Here is a 21449-nt window from a genome sequence, read left to right as displayed (position 1 = left end):
AGTACACACACACACACACACACACTCCACTAGTTTTATTTCGGCTAGCTGGCAGGGCAACATTTCTCATTTATTAGTTTTAGTTAACTTGATGCACTCAAATAACAAACTAAAACTGCAATAAAAATGTATTAAAACTATATATATATATATATATATATATATATATATATATATAAAAATGACAAACAACAGAATTTATAAAATTTTAAAATGAAAACAAAAAATAAATAAAGACAATTTCTGAATATTAATATAAAAAACAGTTATTGATGATTAAATAACAGTATCTAAACTATAGTAAAACAACACTAACACATAAATAATGACGATTAACAGGAAATACTGGACCTTACCACTTCCGATGGACAGTCCGCTGCTGTTCGAGCGGATGGTTTTGGAGTTCAGGACTTTTTCTGTCAATGAACATGAACAGGAAGTTAAACTACAAACATTCACTTAAGAGCGGATTTACAGCATTCAATAGACGTTCCCTTCCGCCAGAAACCCAAATACCCACAATGCACTGGTTGCCACCAGGGTTTGAAATGATTTTTTTCACTCACCGGCCACATTTGGCTAATACGTTTAAGTTACCGGCCATTCAGAACTTCTACTAGCCAAAAAATTAAATTAAATTAACCATATTAACTACGCCACGCAGTATTTGTGCTAAATCTGCAGATTACACTTCACGAACGTCACAGCAAAGTGAGGAAATATAATAACACACCAAATTGGCTAAACTGCAAAAAATGCACTTTTCTTACTTAGAATTTTTGTTTTATTTCCAGTCAAAAAGTATAAAAAAAAATCTTAAATCCAGATGCAGTTACTAGAGGAGTAAAATGCCATAAGATTTAATGTCTTGTTTTCTGGGGAAATAAATACAGTGACTTTTTTCTTAAAACAAGCTAAATGATCTCCAATGTGGCAAGAAAATCAGCAGAAAATTTAGCTTGTCATTTAATTTTGATGAATTCCCCCAGAAAACAAGCTTTAAATCTTATGGTATTTACTCCTCTAGTACACGCATCTGGCGGGAGTTAGTTTAACCCGCGTTGCCGCCCATCAGTCGATTGGAGTGCGATCTGTAGCTTTAACATAAAAGCCTCCACATCATCGTCCGGCAGACTTTAGCTGGAGCAGTGTGAACGGAGAGTGTGTGAAGACGCACCCATGATGAGGATGGTGTGCCAGCCCCGGCAGGACAGATCCGGCACGTGGTGCAAGGAGCCGAAGATGGGCCGAGGCAGAGCCGGACACACCTCCGAGCCGAAGCCTTTATCCGGAGGCATCCCGAGCCGGCCGTTCCCCGCGTTCCCCCACGCAAAGATCTGGTTATCTGAGGGACACACACACACACACACACACACATCACGGTCTGACTGCGGATACACACCGCCTGTGTTGATGTGGTCGATTCAAAATCAATTATTAAAGGCCACAAAACCATTTTTTTCCATTTTTATCCACCCATCCGTCCATCAATCAATTTACCCATCCTTTCACCCATCATCCACCTATCCATCCAACCATCCATCCATCCATCCATTCACCACCCATCCATCCACCCATCATCCATCTATACATCATCACCCACCCATCATTCATCTATCCATCCATCCACCCATCCATCTATCATCCATCTATTCATCCATTCACCACCCATCCATCCATCCACCCATCCATCATTCATCTGTCCATCCATCCATTCACCACCCATCCATCCACCCATCATCCATCTATACATCATCACCCACCCATCATCCATCCATCCATCCATCCATCCATCCATCATTCATCTATCCATCCATCCATCCATCCATCTATTCATCCATCCACCCATCCATCCATCATCCATCTATTCATCCATCCACCCATCCATCCATCATCCATCTATTCATCCATCCACCCATCCATCCATCATCCATCCATCAATCATCCATCCACCCATCCATCCATCATCCATCAATCATCCATCCACCCATCATCCATCTATCCATCATCCAATCAATCCACCCACCCATTCATCCATCCACACATCATCCATCCATCCATATCCACCCATCATCCATCCATCCACTAACCCAATCCATCCACCCATCATCCATCTATCCATTAACTATCTATTAGTGATGCACCGATGTGAAAATTTGTGGCCGATACGATAACCGATATTAACATTGCTGTTATGGCCGATACCGATATTTACCGATATCGATATCCCTGTATAGAAAACACATAGCGAGGATTAGGGCTGCACGATATTGGTAAAAAATGACATTGTGATATTTTATTTTTCTGCGATATATATTGTGATATAAAAACAATTTCACCAGATTACTTGAATTGCTCTATTTGGAAAGAATGAATCATTCTAGAATGACTGGGGTAGTTTTGTCATGGAGTAAATCCGCAGAAACTAATATTAATAGAATGTTAACAAAATTTGTTAACATTCTATTAATCTATTAACCTTACACTTTACAATAAGGTTCCATTTATTAAAGTGCACATTTAATGTACACTTTAATAAATGGAACCTTATTGTAAAGTGTTTCCGATTTATGTCTCTTGAGCTCAGTGTTGGACAGATCAGTTTTAACCATTCATTAAAGTGAATCGGTTCAAATGAGTCATTAGTTCGCGAATCGGACGTGTCATTAACGGAACCACGGCACACGTTGTGTGATTATCCAGGCAGTTTAGAACATCGCACGAGATTTGTCTCGACCTATTTTTACAGTCTATGGTCTCGACAGTCGACACAGAAAACATTTCATCAACAGATAGATTTTTTTTTGGTTTATTGAAAGTGTGGTTTCACAATTCACAACCAGTAGTTCAGAAGAAAAAAACTTCGGTCTTCCGACTTTTTACCATCGTGTATTCTCAAAGATATTCAGTCAACTCAATTCATAAACATGCGGGAGGGAGAGAGAGAGCAAGACATTTTGAAGACGGCGCGCGTGACCGGTGCTTTCACTCTCTCTTGTTCCCTCAGTTAAACAAGCACAGCAGTCACTCATCTACATCACTTACCGGTCAATTATGGCTTTGGCGGGACAAAAATACGCATTAGGAAGGCTGGCAGAAAACAGCTCACCAGTTCCAGTCTTCGTGCGCTTGATGTTTAAACGCACTTGCGCTTTTAATACGCGTGCAAAAACAAACATCCCCGCCCCCACGCACGTCAAATACACAGGGAATGATCATCGGCCTGTTCACATCGGCCCTATTTTGACATCGGAACGATACCGATGTGTAAAAAATTGACCAAATCGGCCGATGTTATATCGGCGGCCGATATATCGTGCACCACTACTATCTATCCTTCCATCAATCCATCCATCCATCCACCCATCATCCATTCATCATATATCCATCAATCCATCCACCCATCTATTCATCCACCCATCCATCCATCTATCCATCCACCTATCCATCTATCATCCATCCACCTATCCATCAATCATCCATCCATCATATATCCATCATCCAATCAATCCACCCATCCATCCAACCATCATCCATCCATCATATATACAACATCCATCAATCCATCCACCCACCCATCATCCATCTATTCATCCACCCATCCACCTATCCATCAATCATCCATCCATCATCCAATCAATCCACCCATCATATATCCATCATCCATCCATCCATCCACCCATCATCCATCCATTATATATCCATCAATCCATCCAACCATCATCCATCTATTCATCCACCTATCCATCAATCATCCATCCACCCATCATCCATCTATCCATCCATCATATATCCATCATCCAATCAATCCACCCATCCATCCACCCATCATCTATCTATCCATCCATCCATCCATCATTCATCTATCCATCATTCATCTATCCATCTATCCACGAACCCAATCCATCCATTACCAACTAGCAGTAAATCACTTGATTAAATCTAACGATTGTTTATCATATCAAGCAAGCAGGGAGTTTTGAACACTGGCTGGTTATATGCACTCGCTCAAATTTATTTTGGATAATTTTAACCCAAAAAAGTTACGGACTGCAGCTTTAAATAGACGGATTAATGTCTTTACATGGAAGGACACTTTATGTGTGCTCACCCTCAGTGGCGGCGATGGTGAAGCCGTCTCCACACGACACCTTGCACACCACCTTCCCCCCGAAGGGCCCCACCAGCAGCTTCGCACCCTGGTGCTTCTTGAAGTCCTTGACTCCCAGCTGCCCGTACTTGTTACAGCCGAAGGTCACCAGGCGCCCGCGCTCTGCACAGACACCAACATTCAGACACACATTTAGACTTTAGCAGACGCCTCTGTCCAAAGAGACTTACAACTGAGGAATGAGGATTGAAGGAAATGGAATGTTTTATATTTTTGTGTGTGTGTGTGTGAAAAACACCATTATTTGGATGTGTGTGAGCAAACGCACCGTCTATGGCGGCGGTGTGGGCCTTTCCCGGAGAGATGAAGACGATCTTGAAGCGTGAGAGGAGCCTGACCAGCGACAGTACGGTGGTGTACGGGATCCCCTGATAACTCTGAACACACACAGCTCACAATCCCATCACTACATCTCAACACACTCATTCACCAAAGTCGGGTTTTACACTGTCATTTCTCTGGATTTGAACAGTTAAATCAAATGCAAACAAGCCCTAGTTACTTACATTTGATTGAACTGTTAAAATCCTGATCCAAATCCACTAAAGATGTGTTCTAGTCGAGTAATGTTACAGTCATCCATTTAAGACATTGGTCGACTAAGCGCACATTTATAATAATCCATGAATCATAATTATGGGCCTTTAATTGCCTATATAAAGTACGTATAGTCTAAACAGTGCTCATTTAGCAAAGTCGGGTTTTACGTTCTAATTTTTTCTGTTAAATCAAATGCCAGGAACCAAAAAGCATGTGTTATTATAATAATTGATTGCAATTTTGGTAACACTTTACTTGAAGCCCTTATGTATAATGCATTATAAAGGTATTCATTATGTACATCATAATGCTTTTCATAAAAAAAAATTGTAACCAATGCATTATGATGTTTGCAGATTCTAAAATGGGTTGTTTTAATGTATTTTACTTTCTAAAGGTGTGTTCAGTGATTAGATAAGTGTTATAAATGTAGTTACAGTTATTCATTAGATTATATAATGCATTATAAGGTGCATTACAAGAAATAATTAATGCGTTAAAATACTTGTATAATGCACTATACATAAAGACTTTCAGTAAAGAGTTACCAAATTGTTTAGAGTTTGACTTTTACTCAAATTCGGTTTTATTTTATTCATTTTAATGGTTAAATTAGGATTTAAAATCAAAAAGCATGTAGAATCAACTGCATTGATCAAATTTAACAACTTAACAATATATTACAATAGTAAAATTACAACAAAAAAAAATTGCAATATAATTTTTTTTAGATTTATGATTTTTAACTCACATATAAACTGATCAATGCGAATAAAAGCTTACATTAAACCTGCTCATCATATAAAGCGATCTTGGATTCATGTGGATCTATTTGATCTCTTTATGAAGGTTTTAAACCGACTTTTAATGGACAGACAGAAATCTCTCAGATTTCATTGAAATATATATGGATTGAAATATTTTAATAGTGTTTAGACGAGGAGCCAATTATTTTTAATTTTTGGGTCAACTATCTGCTTTAATATTCACAGACTTGATTTGACTAAATGTGTATCTCTACTTTTGATTTATACATCCAAAATAAAGGTTTTATGATTGGATTCGGTGATTCAACCCGTGTTTTCCACCTCATACTGATGTTTTCAGGTTGCTGCCGAGTAATGACGGACGTACCTCTTCCGAGTGGTTTTTGATCCCAGTGATGCCTAGGTTCAGACCCAGTTTGTTGAGCTCGTTGTTCCCGCAGGCTAAAACCTTCCCAGAATCGGTGAGGAAGAAGGTGCCGTCGCTGCCGCAGAACACAGAGGTGATGATCCCGGCTTTGGGAACCTCCACCTACCGCGAGTCAACACATTAGCCTAATAAACACAGCGCTTCACAGGGTTCGTACGCATACTGTGACATGGACCTTCAAGGACTTATCAAACAATATCTTTATTATCCACTTTCAAATTCTAAAAAAGGTAAACTAATAAAGTGCAGCAGATGCAATGACTGTGGCAACTTTAACCATTGAAAGGATACCGTGATAAAGATATCGCTTTCCTTATTCAAACAGAGGGGGGCGATAGAGTAAAACTGCACATTTACTGTGGACAGCCTAAGGCACACCTGTGCAATAACCTGATCGGCATCTCGATACGCGACGGATGATCGCAGGCAAAGGAGAAGTGCTCACTAACACACATTCAGACAGATTTGTGAACAATATTTGAGAGAAATAGGCCTTTTGTGCACAGAAAACACAAAGTCTTAGATCTTTGAGTTCAGCTCGTGAAAAATGGGGGCAAAAAAGTGTTGGGTTTATAATTTTGTGTTCACTGTTCAACGTTAATTTTGCATGAAAATAGTGTATCGTCGAAAAAATGTAACACTAATTACATGTAAATATTTTAAATATGACTTTGGTTTTCCCAAACTTACATTTCAAAAAGTCCAAGTCAAGCACCGCGTCCGAACCCTGTTAGTTAGTTCATGTCAACTCAGGTTCATTAAATAACATTACCAGGTATAACTTTTGATTGTACTAATGTAGTAGTGATGGTTGAAGTGAACCTTAACTGAGATTTATAAATACTTCATTGTAAGATCATGTTACTGAAGGATTGATTACAGGAGTGAAGCTTCTCTCACTTGCATTGGAGAGGCGAAGTCATCCTCGCAGTCCAAACCCAGTCGACCTGCGAAGGGAAAGGCCGTCAGTGTCACTCAACAGCAGTGATGGTCAGTGTGGTCATGTGACGCGCTCACCGTGCTCTCCGCAGCCCCAGGAGTAGATGTCCCCGCTCTGGGTGAGCGCCACCACGTGGTTGTCCCCGCAGGACACCTGTCGGACGGGCCGCTCCTGGAAGAACTGCAGCAGCACCGGCTCCAGCAACTCCATGCCGTGCTCGTTCTCCACGCCCAGGCAGCCGTAGTAGTCCGAGCCGAACATGTACATCTGATCCTCGTCTGTGAGAGAGCACACGCCCGTCAATACTGGAACCCACGCAAGCCACTCGCTCCTCCCAGTGTCTCCACAAACAATCCATTTCTATTGTGTATTTGATTTGATTATATTTCGGCACCTCTCGTAACGGTTGCCGTTCTTATTATCGTTCCCTTCCCTCCGCTCTGGAAGGGCCCTAGAATTTCCGCGATCACGGAATCGCGGAATTGGCCAATTAACACGGAATCTAGTATTAACGCGGAATTTCGCGGAATTTTACATATTTGGAATGAAATTCGGTTTTTGTGTGGGAGAAGAACGTATTTCTGGGGAAAATGCAGAGAGACGGGGAAGCAAATCTGTGCGACACAACCCCTCCCGTCGTTTCAGCTCATGACGGCATCAAAACAATAGCCGCGTTTCCACTGAAAGCATGGCGAAGCGGCTCTCCACGGCTCTGCTTTCGTCGGCGGAAAAATTAAGAAACTCGTCGCACACACAAAGTCCCCTCCGTGCACGTCTGTCTACGAGGTGCCGGACCGAGTGTGTGTGTCCGAGTCGAGAGCGCGCGAGAGAGAGATAGAAGCTGCGTCCCAATGTGCATACTATGCCCGAATGAGTATTGACAGTTACTAATGTCACATACTATTTAGGATGGATAGTATGCACATTACAATGCAGCTAGAGTGTGAATTTATTTTAACTTATATAAAACTAATATAATTTATTTTTACAGGACAGTTTAAAGCTCATAACCATATTTTGTTGTTACTTGAAGTACTTAGAGTGCAGTGTTATGTTGCATCATGCAGTATTTGTCATTTTAAGAGTAAATGCCTATTTTATTTGTGTACATTTTAATCATTAACATTAAAAGCAACATTAAAAGCACTTTTTACAACTGAAATAACAGTAAAGGGTCAAAAAAACTGAATTCCCAAAAATTAAAAAGGAAAAAACGGAATTTGGGAAAAAATAAAACGGATTTTATAGGGCCCTATCTACGGCAGCCGGAGCCGATCGGCCCTACGCACCGCTTTGTTTACCGCATTAAAGTTCAGGCTTGACACTGAGGCTGTCTCTCTGCACTGCTTTGGCATATCGCCACCTACTGGTCAAAGGTGATTTAAACATTAAATTAAATTACTATCGCCTGTATATGATTTTTCTCAGGGTCCTTCAGAAATCATTCTAATATGTTGAAACCGTCATACGTTGAATAAATTGTCCTAGCTAAATAAATTGTTTAATTTGGAGACGTGGAGTGTGTTTGTGTGTGTGTCGCTCACCGGTGACGCAGGCGGTGAAGTCGGCCCCGCAGGACACCTGTCGGATGGCTTTCCCCTGCAGACGCTCCACGCGGCGCGGCTGGCGGTACGAGGCCTGGTCCCCGTGACCCAGCTGACCCACCATCTTCGCTCCTCCCTGAACGCTCTGCGCACACACACACACGAGATCAGACCCAAACACTCTTCGTTCCCAGCACTCAGCGGCCCGTCAATCTGTTTCTTTGTTTTACATTTCATTTGTTTTCATTTCTACTTTATTCTGCTGTGCTTTTTATTTAACAGTTTTCTTTCTCCTGAATGAATGGGATCGGGACTCAAACCAGTACCACTGAAATACTATTATAGTTTTTACAAATAGTTTAAATTCGTTTTGTTTGTTTTTTTTTCAATTGTTAATATGTCTATATAGTTACGTTATGTTTATTTATATTAGTACATCAAGTTAAAATACATGCTGGAAAATTAAGACATTTTTATATAATTTACATTTCAAGTTAACGGTTATTTTTTTTTTTTTTAAAGAATGTTTTTTATAGGTTTAGTTTACTACAATACTACATAAGTAGGAGTAGGCTACTATAACTATAATACTCAGAGATATTTAGTTTTACTTGCTAATAAGCAGATCAGTGAAAAAAAAAAAGTGCTTAACCCTTAAATGCGTTTATGTTTCATCAATTATTATTTGATATTCAGGAATTTAGCGCCCCGGATCTATCAATATCTAACACGGATCACGAACTCTAACTGAGACTCACCTGATGTTTTAATGAAGGCATGAATGCAATTACAACGCCATATATAATGCTATGAGATAATGTTAGAAAATAGTTGAAATAAAACAATGTTCAATAGAGAAATATGAAAACAAGTGATCCTTTAGTTTGAAAGTAAAGCCGGCGTTCAGTCACTGTCCGCAGTCATTCATTCATCAGGATTTATCGGGATTTTGTTTGAATAATATTTCGCTGCAAAATAAAGACAAACAATACTGTCTAAAATGTATGCCACTTAATATTACCTTTTTGTTTGTAGAACTGTTGCATAAAATCCCACTTGGGAAAAAAATGCATAATGTGTGCTCAACATTAAAAGCATGTTTCTGTAACTAAGAGAGTTTGGGTGTTAAATCTAGGCAGTCTGTCGTGTCTATATCTGTTCTTCATGCTAGTAAGGGTTAAATCCCCACTTGTACAGGAGTGTATTGTGGAGAACGGGGCCAGTTAATGATGTATTTGATTAGCGCACAGAAGTGGAGCAGGGTTATGATCAGGGCAAGCTTACGGCCCAGGTGTACAGCTCCTTCTCGACGGTCACCACTGCGAAGTGTGTTTCCCCGGCGCAGACGTGCTGAGCGCTGCTGCCGCCCTTGAACATGTCCAGCTTCTGCGGGGTGAACTTCCCCCCGCCCCAGAAATACACCTCCCGCGAGCGCGTCGTCACCACCGCCACCGACGTCTCCGTCGGCGTGCTCAGCCTGGGACACACACACACACACACTAACAACAGGACAACACTGGGCCAGTGCCGTGAGCCTTTTCAGGATAGAGAAACACACGACACACACAGCGAGACTGCAGGAAGAGCAAAGACTGCTGGGAAACGAGACGTCACTTACTTGGGTTTCCTGATGGAGGAGTTAAGCGTCGCAACCCTGTCCTCCAGCTCTCTGAACACACACACACACACACACACACACACACTCGTTCACTGCACTGCTCAGCTAAACACACAGTTACATTACATACAAATTAAAAGTAAATAAATACAATATAATATATGCTAAAAAAATAGAGTAAATAAATAATTATAAAAATTATAAATACAATATTAAATAAATAAATAAATAAAATAAAATAAATGAATACTACAATAAATCAACAAATAAAAATGGCATTAAATACAAATTTGTAATAAAGTAAATTAATGAAATTAATATAAATAAGTAAATAAAATGTAGACAATAAATAAATAAAATCACCTTTGGGAACAATAGGAATTAATATACAAATTTAAATTAAAATCGAAATTAATAAATTAAAATAAATAAATTAAAATAAAATCATAAAATGTATAAAATAGACCAAGAAAATTGTATTAATATTTCTTTATAAATAAATAATTTAAATACAATTTATATAATAAAATAAAAATGTAAATAAATGTAAAATAAACAGACAAACTAATAAATAAATGGGAAAAAAATTACAATAAATAAATTAAATCATCTTTGGGATTAATAGGAATTCAATTAAAATTAATAAATTAAATAAATTTAATTCATAAAATGTATCAAATTAAAAACTAAAGTAAAGTGATGATATTTAAATAAATAATTTAAATACAATTTATATAATAAACAAAATAAAAATGTAAATAAATGTAAAATAAACAGACAAACTAATAAATAAATGGGAAAAAATTATAATAAATAAATTAAATTCATAAAATGTATCAAATTAAAAACTAAAGTAAATTGATGAAATTTATATTTTTAATAAATAAATACATAATTTAAATAGAATTCATATAATAAATAAAATAAAAAATGTAGATAAATAGACAAAATAATTAATGAAAAAACAAAACGTTTACTATTAAATCTTTGGGAGTAATAGTAATTACGAGTGTGTGAATGCGAGGGTAAATGTGTGTATGATGTGTGCTGGATTGACTCACGCTCGCACTCGAGAGATCACGGGCCGCTCTAGAATCTGCTCCGCCGTCGGCCTTTTCTCAGGGTCCTTTAACATCGACACACACACACACACACACGAGCGTCAGAATGACATCACCACAGGCGTGATTGACAGGCACATTGAGCGCCACACTTTCAGCTACCTGATCTAAACACTCGTACACCATCTTGATGAGGTCAGGCGTGTAAATGTCCGAGTTGATCTCCATGGTCCAGTTGCCCTGCACGATCTTCACACACAGGTTCAGGGCATTCTGGGAAACACATCATCAGAGGCCGTTGAGTGGTTTCCAGGCTGATGGGCGAGTGTGTGAATGCATGTCTGTGAGATTACCGTGGCATCGAAGGTCCTGGTGAGGGTCAGCAGCTCAAACAACACACACCCCATGGCCCAGATGTCCGACTTAAAGTTGTACTTGACTCCCTGACACAGCTCAGGAGACATGTAGTACGGGGTCCCGACACACTACTCAACACAACACGACAACAATAAACGCTTTATATTGGACCATATATTGATCTAGTTTCTAATGTTTTATTGTTAAATGTTTTCATCTTTAAGTATTCATTTAGATCTTAGTATTCATTTTTCAAGTATTTGTTTACATTGTTAACAAATGGAACCTTATTGTAAAGTGTCACCCACAAAACATTTCACCGTTTTATTTCGATTGTTTCTATGTCAAAATTATGGATTTATTTTAATTTAGCATATTTATTAGTCAATATTTAACCCTAACCATTTAACCCTTTAATTTTCATAGAAATATGTCTTGTTTTTTATGCCATCAAAGATAAAAAGATGCACGTTTATGAACACATTGTTGGGCTGTTTTTAAGAATAGCATCACCCCTAAAAATTATCATTTCCAGAATCTTAATTAAGAAAAGTAATAAAAAAAAAAAAATTGTTACCCTGGAAAAATTATCCTTCTTGAAACAAGCAAAATGTAAAGTGAGCTAAAATAATTAAGATGTTTTAAAAATTTTCATCTATTTCAACATTTCTTAACATTTTTAAATAAGCTGAATTTAAGGTTAAATATTCTAGTTAATGCAATCTTCACTAAAATGACTTATTATTTAGTGCTTATAAAAAAGTGAAAACTGCATGTTTGTCTAGTTTAAGACACAACAGTGTTTTTAGCGACTGGATTTAAGATCAAATATTCTAGTTTTAAATGTATTTATTAGTAAAAACTGCAGTTTTAATCATGTTTGTCTAGTTGAGATCCAATAGCATTTATTAGTGACTGGATATTTATGATATTTTTAAGTCAGTTTTGCTTTCCCCATTTTAGTTCACTTTATATATTATATATTAAGCGCATCATGCTTGTTTCAAGGGCATTGTTTGCAGTGTAGACAGTCTGGGAAACTCTAATCAACAGGTCCAGTTATGCATTTATTTGATAATCAGTTTGTGCAGGTCATTATGATGAAATGAAGCACACAGAACTGGATCAAGGTTATTATTATAGTTCAGTAAAACTACAAAAAAAAACAAAAAACAAAAAAAAAACACCTGTTACATGAAATAAACTTTAACTGGAATAAAAAAAATATATAAAAAACAAACTTATTTTATTTCAGCTGGTTATCAAGGCAACATTTTTAATAATAAGCCTAAATGACATTTAAAATATACATATATATAGAAATAAAATACCTAAAATTATAGTAAAATAAGGCATTATCCTTCACACAGACACCATGATGTGAGTTATTAGAGCGCAGAGATGCTGTTCAGATCATAAACCGGCTGACCAGACCAATAATAATAATAATAATATAAAAGTTGCGCAGACTCACGGTTTCAGCCATGGAGTACTGCGAGTCCAACTTCTTGGCCAGCCCATAATCCCCCAGCTTGATCAGGTTGGTTTTAGTGAGGAAGATGTTCAGCGTTTTGATGTCCCTTCAAACACACACACACACTATTCAGAGCTCTCAATCCCTGCTGTAATCAACATAATCAACTGATTATCATACAAAGTAGAACAACTAGGAAAAGTTTCTGTTTGTCTGTCTGTGGTGTTAAGTTGTGGAATAAACTAAATAATGAATTTAAGCAATGTCCAAACATAATTCATTTTAAAAAGATGTTCAAAGAAATTATATTCCAGAGTTACAGAGAAACACAGTGCTAACTTGAGCTTACATTGAATACATCTGTAGTATAAATATTGTCATGTATCGGGAAACATCCTTATGTGTATAGAACTTCTGAATCAATACTTTCATGGATTATAGATTGATTACTTATTTAGATTTTTATTTATTTATTTTTTTAGGTATTTGTTTAAATATGGTATAAAGGGTACATAAGTTTTACTTCTTCCCACTCCTTTTTGCACATGTAAATAGAGGGTTGTTTTTGTTTGTTTTGTTTTTCTTCAAGTATTGGAAAGTTTGGATTTTTTTTACTTTGTTGTTCATTTTTGTTTTGTTTCTTTTAATTAATATTCCTTGTTTCATTGATTAATAATTGTATTTTTATTTATTATTTACATGTTCAAAATAAAGATCTCAAATCAAATCAAATCAAATGAAAGTAGGGCTTTGTGACTGCTAATTCAATTTTAATTTTGATTTTGGCTTCCAACGAATACTGGAGCAACGTGTGTGTGTGTGTGTGTGTGTTTACCTGTGGAGGATACCGGCTTTATGAATGTGAGCCACAGCTGCGGTGATCTGATATAAGTACCACACCACCACCTGTGGACAACAGAAGTAAAGCAGCTCTGAGCTCAGTGTATGTGTGTGTGTAGCATGAACTCACGAATTCAGTGTGTGAGTGTGTGTAACCGTAACTTACCTCCTCTTTGAACAGATCTCCCTTCTGCTGGTTAATCTTGTCATAAAGGTTTCCACCTGCACACACACATTCAGACCTTGGTGTGAGTGAGTGAGTAAGTATTTAAGTGAGTGAGTGAGTGTAAGTGTGTGGTACCGTTGCAGTACTCCATCTCGATCAGCAGTGTGTTCTTGTCCATGAAGTGGTTGAAGTAAGCGATGATGTTGTTGTGCTGAAGGATGGAGAGGATGCTGATCTCGTTCATCACGTCTCTGCGCTTCTTATCCGAAAGACAGTTCAGGTCGATCTCCTTCCACACCACCAGAGAGTTATCCTGCACAGAACCAGAGAGTTATTCAACACAGCATCCAGAGTTGATTACTTATACACTCTCAGAAAAAAAGGTACGAAAGCGGTCACTGGGGCTGTACCTTTTCAAAAGGTACAGTTTTGTCCATTTCAGGTGCTAATATACCATTAAGGTACCAATATGCACCCTTAAGGTACAAAAGTGTACCTTTTTAAAAGGTACAGCCCCAGTGACAGCTTTTGTACCTTTTTTTCTGAGAGTGTATCAAGACAAAAAAATGTCTTAAAAGTTTTTTGCTATTGTTTGTTAACATGGACAAATGGTGCATAATCTAATTACATATGTGCTCATTTGCATAAATACACAAACAGATCTAAACTTTGGGTATAGCAGGTGAAAATGTCTTGTAGAATCTTGTTGACGTATAACAGTAAACTATTTAATGTTAAGGTCAGAATGGAACCCATTTAGGCTACCCATGAACATTAATACAGGAAGAAGTACTTTAGAAAGCAGCCTTTATTAATGATCATGGCAGAGACGGGGTTTGGGGCTGGGTCAGTGGGGGATGAGTCTGAGGGAAGAACAGGAGGCAAAAAAGATAGGTGAAATAAAAAGTGTCTGGATCAAAAAATCTAATTACGTGTCGTACACAATGTTTAAAAAATATGCTCAGTTTAGGGTAAAAAGGCCACATAGTAGGTGGTGTTAAAAGTAATTTTATTACAATTTGTCATGCGCAGCTGTGCACTAGAAAATCACCAATCACTGGGCGTGTCAATCAATTTAAAGAAATATTTTATTAACATACATTAATAATCATGAAAAATATTTTGAATTGAACTCGAGTGGACTCGGGAATAATTCCGAGTCCTAAAAAAAAAATGTTCGAGTACGAGTCAATTCCGAGTCCAAATGCACACGAGTCCATGACAAGACCAAGACCATTAAAATATGGTCTCGAGACCGAGTCCGAGTCTCGAGTAGTACAACACTGCCACTCAATGCCCAAACCCTATCTCTACAATAATAATTAATAAAGGCTGGTTTCTAAAGTACTTCTTCTTGTATTAATGTTCATGGGTAGCCTAAATGGGTTCCATTCTGACCTTAACATTGAGTCTTTTACTGTTATATGTCAACAAGATTCAAAAAAACATTTTCACCTGATAAACCCAATGTTTAGATGAAAATTATTAGTGCTCGTTTCAATGAATGTTTTCCAATTATTAGTTTTACTAGGAAATATAGCCAGGCCTTTAGTAAGCCTTGGTTTACAGTTGACTTGTTGAAGTTGCTGAAGAAAAAGAATAAATTGTACAAAAAATATATTTCAAATCTTACACCCCTTAATAAATATACTCATTACATTTATATACTCAGAGATATTTCTGTGAAAAATTTAAGAGGCGTGCAAATGATACTAAAACCACATGGAAAGTTATAAATCAGCTGTTGCATAGAGATTCAGAATTACCTTCAGTTTTTTTATGAAGGTGACAATTCTTTTAATAACTCATTTGATATAGCCCAAAAATGTCCATTATTATTTCTTATCTATATTAATGATTTATCAAATGTGTCAAATATTCTTTGTCCAATAATGTTTGCAGATGACACAACTTTAGTCTATTCACATTCTAACTTTAATTGTCTGATTAAAAATGTAAATAATAGCTTAACTGCATAGTTCAGAATAAACAAGTTATCGCTGAATACAAAAAAATCGAATTATATAATTTTTAGAGGGAAAAAATCATATTCTAAGGACCTCTCAAAAATCAAAATGGAGACTGTGGAGATATCAGAAGTTTCAACAACAAGATTCCTTGGAATTTTTGTTGATGAGAACTTGAACTGGAAAACTCAAATTGACTAGGTTAGCAAGAAAATAAATAAATCTATTGGTATAATTGGGAGGATTAGCAACCTGATTACTACAAACTGTCTTCTTACACTTTATTACAGTTTAATTTATCCATATCTTTCATATGGTAATATAGTTTGGGCAAGCACTTTTCCTTCTGCACTTCATAGAATTTTGGTTCTTCAGAAACGTTTTGTTAGGATTGCAACCCGATCCGAGTCACATTCTTCATCTGTGCCTTTATTTCAGAATCTTCAGATACTAACTGTGTATGATATTTATATCACTCAAATATGTGTTTTTATTTATTAGGTATATTTTAATATGCACTTTATGACTTATTTTAAATTTAACTCACAGGTTCACTCTTATTCAACTCGTCAATCTTTAGATCTTTACCTTCCAAAGTTTCTTACGAGCAGAGGTCAGATTTAGCAGTCCCAAATTATGGAACAGCGTTTCCCATCTAGCAATAAACTCCTCCTCATTAAAATGTTACAAAAGATATTTAAAAGCCCATTTAACTGCTGTTCTAATTTTTTTAATATAGAAACTATTCTATTTTTATGTTCTGATTATATATTTATTTTTTTTCCTATTACTGTAATTGTCATTCAATTTTGTCATGTTATTATGTGTATGTACGCATATATGTGTATGCGTGTATTGTGTGTGAGTTATAGATATATGTATTTCACTAGTTTATTGTTATGCAGTAATTTTTTTTTGTTTGTTTATGTTTTTTTTTGTTTTTGATTTTATTGTTATTTTGTCTATGGGTGGAGGCGTTGTATAAGCCCAGTTGGGGTTTTTTGCCTCTTCCTGCACATCAATAAATGTATAATATTTTTTGTTTTGTTTATATATTATGTTTTGTTATTATTATCATTGTCTTTTTTTGTTGTTGTAATTTTAAGGTGCAAAAATTAAAAAAAAAAAAAGCTAAAAAAAGATAGATATGTTTTGGTAATTATGCCAATGAGCTAATACATATTATGCACCGTTTGACCATGTTAACAAACAATTGCAAAAAACTTGTAATACATTTTTTGTTTGTCTTGATGTAAGTAATCAACTCAGTGATTTTCATAATAATATCTAAAGGTTAAAATGTTTACCCTTTTCTCATGAGAAAAAGAATGAATATGCGAATGAATGGGACATATTTGGGTCTTCTTCTAAACTTTCCCCAAATGGGATTTTTTTTCTTTACTCAGGTCATATTGAGGATACAAAATCAGTTGAGTTTGCTTCTGTTGCAATTTGTTCATCCTTTTTTCATAAAATGACTGGACTATACAGTAGTACAAGAAAACAGTATTTCAGTCTATTAAGTTTAGTTATATTTTTTCTAAAAATGAACATTATTTCAAATCAAATGCACATACCCATTTCAGAAATCATTAAAATTATCTGTATCATTAAATGCAACAAAAGTATATGTATCGTTAAAATGCAACAAAAGTATCTGCATTGTAAAAATGTAACAAAGCATTGATATTGTTAAAATGCAACAAACATATCTGTATCGTTAAAATGCAACAAAAGTATCTATATAGTTAAACGCAACCAAAGCATCTATATTGTTAAAATGCAAGCAAATTCAAATGAAACAAAAATATATGCAACGTTAAATAAAACAAAAGTATTGAAAAACATTCAAATGCAACAAAAGTATAGATATTATTAAAATGCAACAAAAGTATCGGTATCATTAAAATGCAACAAAAGTTTTGGTATCGTTGAAATGCAACAAGTGTATCAGTATCATTTAAATGCAACAAAAGTATCTGTATCATTAAAATGTAACAAAAGTATCGATATCGTTAAAATGCAACTAAAGTATCTGTATCACTAAAATGCAAAAAATTATCAGTATATTGTTTAAAAGGAACTAAAGTGTATGTAACTTTAAAGTGCAACAAAAGTATTTAGTATCATTCAAATTCAACAAAAGTATCTGTATCGTTAAATGCAACAAAAGTATCAGCATCATTTGAAACAAAAAGTATCAGTATTATATCAAATTTGAAAAAAAAAGTCTGTTATGGCCCGTCCTTCAGCTGAAGAGTGGGCGTGGCTGTAACACCCAAATCGGAGCAGAAATAAGTGACGTGTGCTCTTAATTGCTGCGGAATCGGAGCAGACGATAGATATTAATAAATACAAATCATATTGAGAGCTGCTGACCTCAGTGCGCCTGTAGAGAGTCGCTTCCCCGAAGGCACCCTTTCCCAGCACTCGAATGGGGATGTAATGCAGTTTCTCCTCTTCTCCAGCGAAAGCTCCAGATGTTGTCGATCTTCCATTGACCGATTCACATCCAGTCTCTGAGTTTAAAGAGGCGTAATGCCTCTCATAATCCTCCAGAGACATCTTACACACACACTCACACTGTCACGCGTGTTTAATCTGGGCCTGCTTCAGTTCACCTCACAGATCCACTCAAATCACACACATCTGCACTACAAAACTCGCGCGTAAACACACACACTCTTCGTCTTTAAGTTACATTAGATTAAACTACTTTCCTTGTGCCCCGTTTCTTCTTTCCCTAACTGAACTCCATAAGACAAAGTTGCTGTTGGGAGTCATTTCCGATAGGGAATCGATTCATTTGTTTGTTTTGAACATTCACGTATGTATATAAAGCGAATCGAATGAATCTTTGAGAGTCGACACAGGATACAACAACAAGCGATGCAGGAACCGGAAGTGACTCGGTTTCACGCTACTCACTGACTTTTACTTCAAAATAGAGCGCCAGCATATTTTTTTTTTATTTAACAAATGTAGTAAAAAATATTAAGTGAAATATTTCGATGAATAATAATTCAATAATTAAATTAATTATGTTAAAAAGTAATATAATTAAATTCGTCAGAATGTTGGCTTCACAAACTCGTGTCAAGAAAAGTTTTCTTCAACATCCCATGTGTTGTGATCAATTCAATGCGAACTCAAGAATGACTAAATTCAGTTACAGTAACATAACACTTTTATTATATATTTATTTACTGGAACTGCTCTATTTACTGGAACTGCTTTATTTACTCTAGTCGCACTCTCTACGGCTCTGGTCGCAACATTGCATTTATTATATAGTCAGTTAACATAAACATAACATAATAAACGAAATAGTCCTTGTTCCAATAAGCTTTATACAAAATGTGTTCGTTTGTTGTTGTTGTTGTTGCTCATTTAAAATTCTTCATTCGCAAAATGAAAAATGTGTAAGGATTATTCAGTTTGATGGAATTGTATTATTAATTGAAAATGCGTAAATCTTGAAAAAATACTTTTGTTTTGAGTGCCTCTTTGATTGTTTTTGACGTGATGTCCTCATTGTGTTGATCTGTGTCGACGGCTGTACATCAGCTCTGTCCATATACATTACTGTACTTCATAACCGCTGACGACGAGTTTCTCATAAACAATCATATTACAGCGAGTAAATGAGCTGTCAGAATATGATCTGACGAGCAGGAGGCAAACATCACACATTCTGACAGAGAGAATCAAGATCACAAACTCATTACAGCTGACAAACATAGCCTATGCAAATCAATATAGCTGAAATATTGATGATTTAAAGTGAACAACCGGATATCATTAACCCTATAAAGCCTGCTGTATCATATTCTGATTCACACACACCGGCACACGTCTAATTATGATTATAAAATGATTAGTTCCAATCATTGATTCTGATTGGTCAATAACTGTGCTTTAGCAGAGACATATTTATTCATGATAAACACCGATGGTTATGACCGCTTCACCCAACCCAACGGTTCTGTGTATCACTGCGCAACTCTCATGTTGGAACGTTGCTGTTCTAGCGGAAGGAAGGCTTTTAGTGATTTTGCTTCATTAAAGTTGCATTAATAGATGTTTTTTTTTTTACTTTAATATTTGTATTGTGTGGTAACCGTTTTATAAAAGCAATAAACTCGAGGCTATCGTGAATAAGTAACGGCTGAAGGTAACATGATCTGATAAACGACGACCTGTCGCACTCGATCTCCTCAGTCCTTCTGTCTCTGACTGAGACAGAGTTTACACTCTTTTATCTAGTAAAAGTCTTTCAGTGTAATTGTACAAACGTCCTCCTTCAGCTCGAGTCTTTCTGTGTCAAATCTGCCGTGATTTATCAAGGAAACGCAGGAAGAACTTTGATATTGTTAGTAATATTTCAGCTGGACTGAAGCAGCTTCGCTTTACTTGATTATCAAACATCATTTATAGAAAAAATCATGAGCATCAAATATGATCATCAGGCTTTTGAGGAAGGTTTATTAGTTCATCGTATTGCATTTCATTATATGATTTAAAACTAGAACTTTGATCATTAAACTAAGCATTTAATAAATATCAGCTTGCTAAGACATTATTGGCAGATATTGATACTTATATGCATTTTATGTAAGTATCTGCTGTATAAAGATCTTATTGATTTACATTTATATATAGTACTATTTCACAATATCTTGCAGCTTAATATGATATTTTCAAAGAGCAAAATTGACAGTGGCCACACGAGGGCGACACACTCCACTGAATACTGACTGTCCTCTAAACACACACACACACACACACACACACACACACACACACACCTTCTTATACTGTCTATGACACACACACACACACACACACACACACACACACCTTCTTATACTGTCTATGACACACACACACACACACACACGTGAAGAAATAGGCGAGTAATACAATAAATTAAATATTAAAAAATACTTCTGTAATTTTTCCTCATCATGTGTCTCAAACATCATTCATAACTCAATTAGAGCATTTTTTTCTTATAATAAACCCAAGCAAAATTAGATAAAAAAATATTGGAATTAACTCAACAGTGATCGGCCTTCATGTGTGTCATTGGAAAAAAAACCCAATCCCACAAGCAATATACTGTATATATATATATATATATATATATATATATATATATATTATATGATTACTGAAACCTTTCTTAAGTTTTCAATGTAGGCTAACTGTCTTCAGGTCCAAATACATTCTTTTTAAACTCATTCTGAATTATGAACCAAAGTGAAATCACACATTATTAACTCTTACTGTAGCTGTTTGCAACATGGCATCATGACTTTTGCGTAAACATACACGTGAACATTTAAAGTCCTGCATGGATTCAGTCTTCAAAAAAATACAAAGTACAGTACACACATCTAAAAATACTATGCAAGAAACATATTTGTTTTTGTGCAAAAAGCTTTATTATCATTACAAGTGAACATAATATATAATATTAAAATAATAAACCTAAAATAATATATTTTTTAAAAATCCATGACATTATGCTACTAAACTTATAGGTCGTGTTGTGTTAAAAAAAATAATGTTTTA

General features: G+C 36.0%; 1 protein-coding gene across 2 annotated transcripts in view; it reads right to left on the bottom strand.

The window, feature by feature from the left end:
- The window catches only part of nek9 (NIMA related kinase 9), a 28836-nt gene extending 10072 nt beyond the window's left edge, over positions 1-18764 (bottom strand). For both annotated transcript variants that reach the window (XM_039684388.2, XM_089120010.1), the window contains exons 1-18: positions 18252-18764; positions 14041-14218; positions 13906-13961; positions 13735-13805; positions 12900-13005; positions 11422-11553; positions 11231-11341; positions 11069-11133; positions 10008-10058; positions 9674-9866; positions 8390-8534; positions 6923-7123; positions 6806-6852; positions 5846-6007; positions 4440-4548; positions 4112-4273; positions 1178-1345; positions 357-416 (exon numbers count right to left, since the gene is read on the bottom strand). In XM_039684388.2, coding sequence (XP_039540322.2) covers positions 357-416; positions 1178-1345; positions 4112-4273; positions 4440-4548; positions 5846-6007; positions 6806-6852; positions 6923-7123; positions 8390-8534; positions 9674-9866; positions 10008-10058; positions 11069-11133; positions 11231-11341; positions 11422-11553; positions 12900-13005; positions 13735-13805; positions 13906-13961; positions 14041-14218; positions 18252-18437 — 2203 coding nt within the window. In that variant the 5' untranslated portion in view covers positions 18438-18764. The remainder of the gene's footprint in view (positions 1-356; positions 417-1177; positions 1346-4111; positions 4274-4439; positions 4549-5845; positions 6008-6805; positions 6853-6922; positions 7124-8389; positions 8535-9673; positions 9867-10007; positions 10059-11068; positions 11134-11230; positions 11342-11421; positions 11554-12899; positions 13006-13734; positions 13806-13905; positions 13962-14040; positions 14219-18251) is intronic.
- Positions 18765-21449: the final 2685 nt, after the last annotated feature.

The sequence above is a fragment of the Pimephales promelas genome, chromosome 15 (assembly GCF_988280905.1).
Source record: "Pimephales promelas chromosome 15, fPimPro1.hap1.1, whole genome shotgun sequence".
NCBI lineage: Eukaryota > Metazoa > Chordata > Actinopteri > Cypriniformes > Leuciscidae > Pimephales > Pimephales promelas.
Note: the sequence above shows the minus strand (reverse complement) of the source record. Positions and strands in the feature narration are given on the sequence as shown.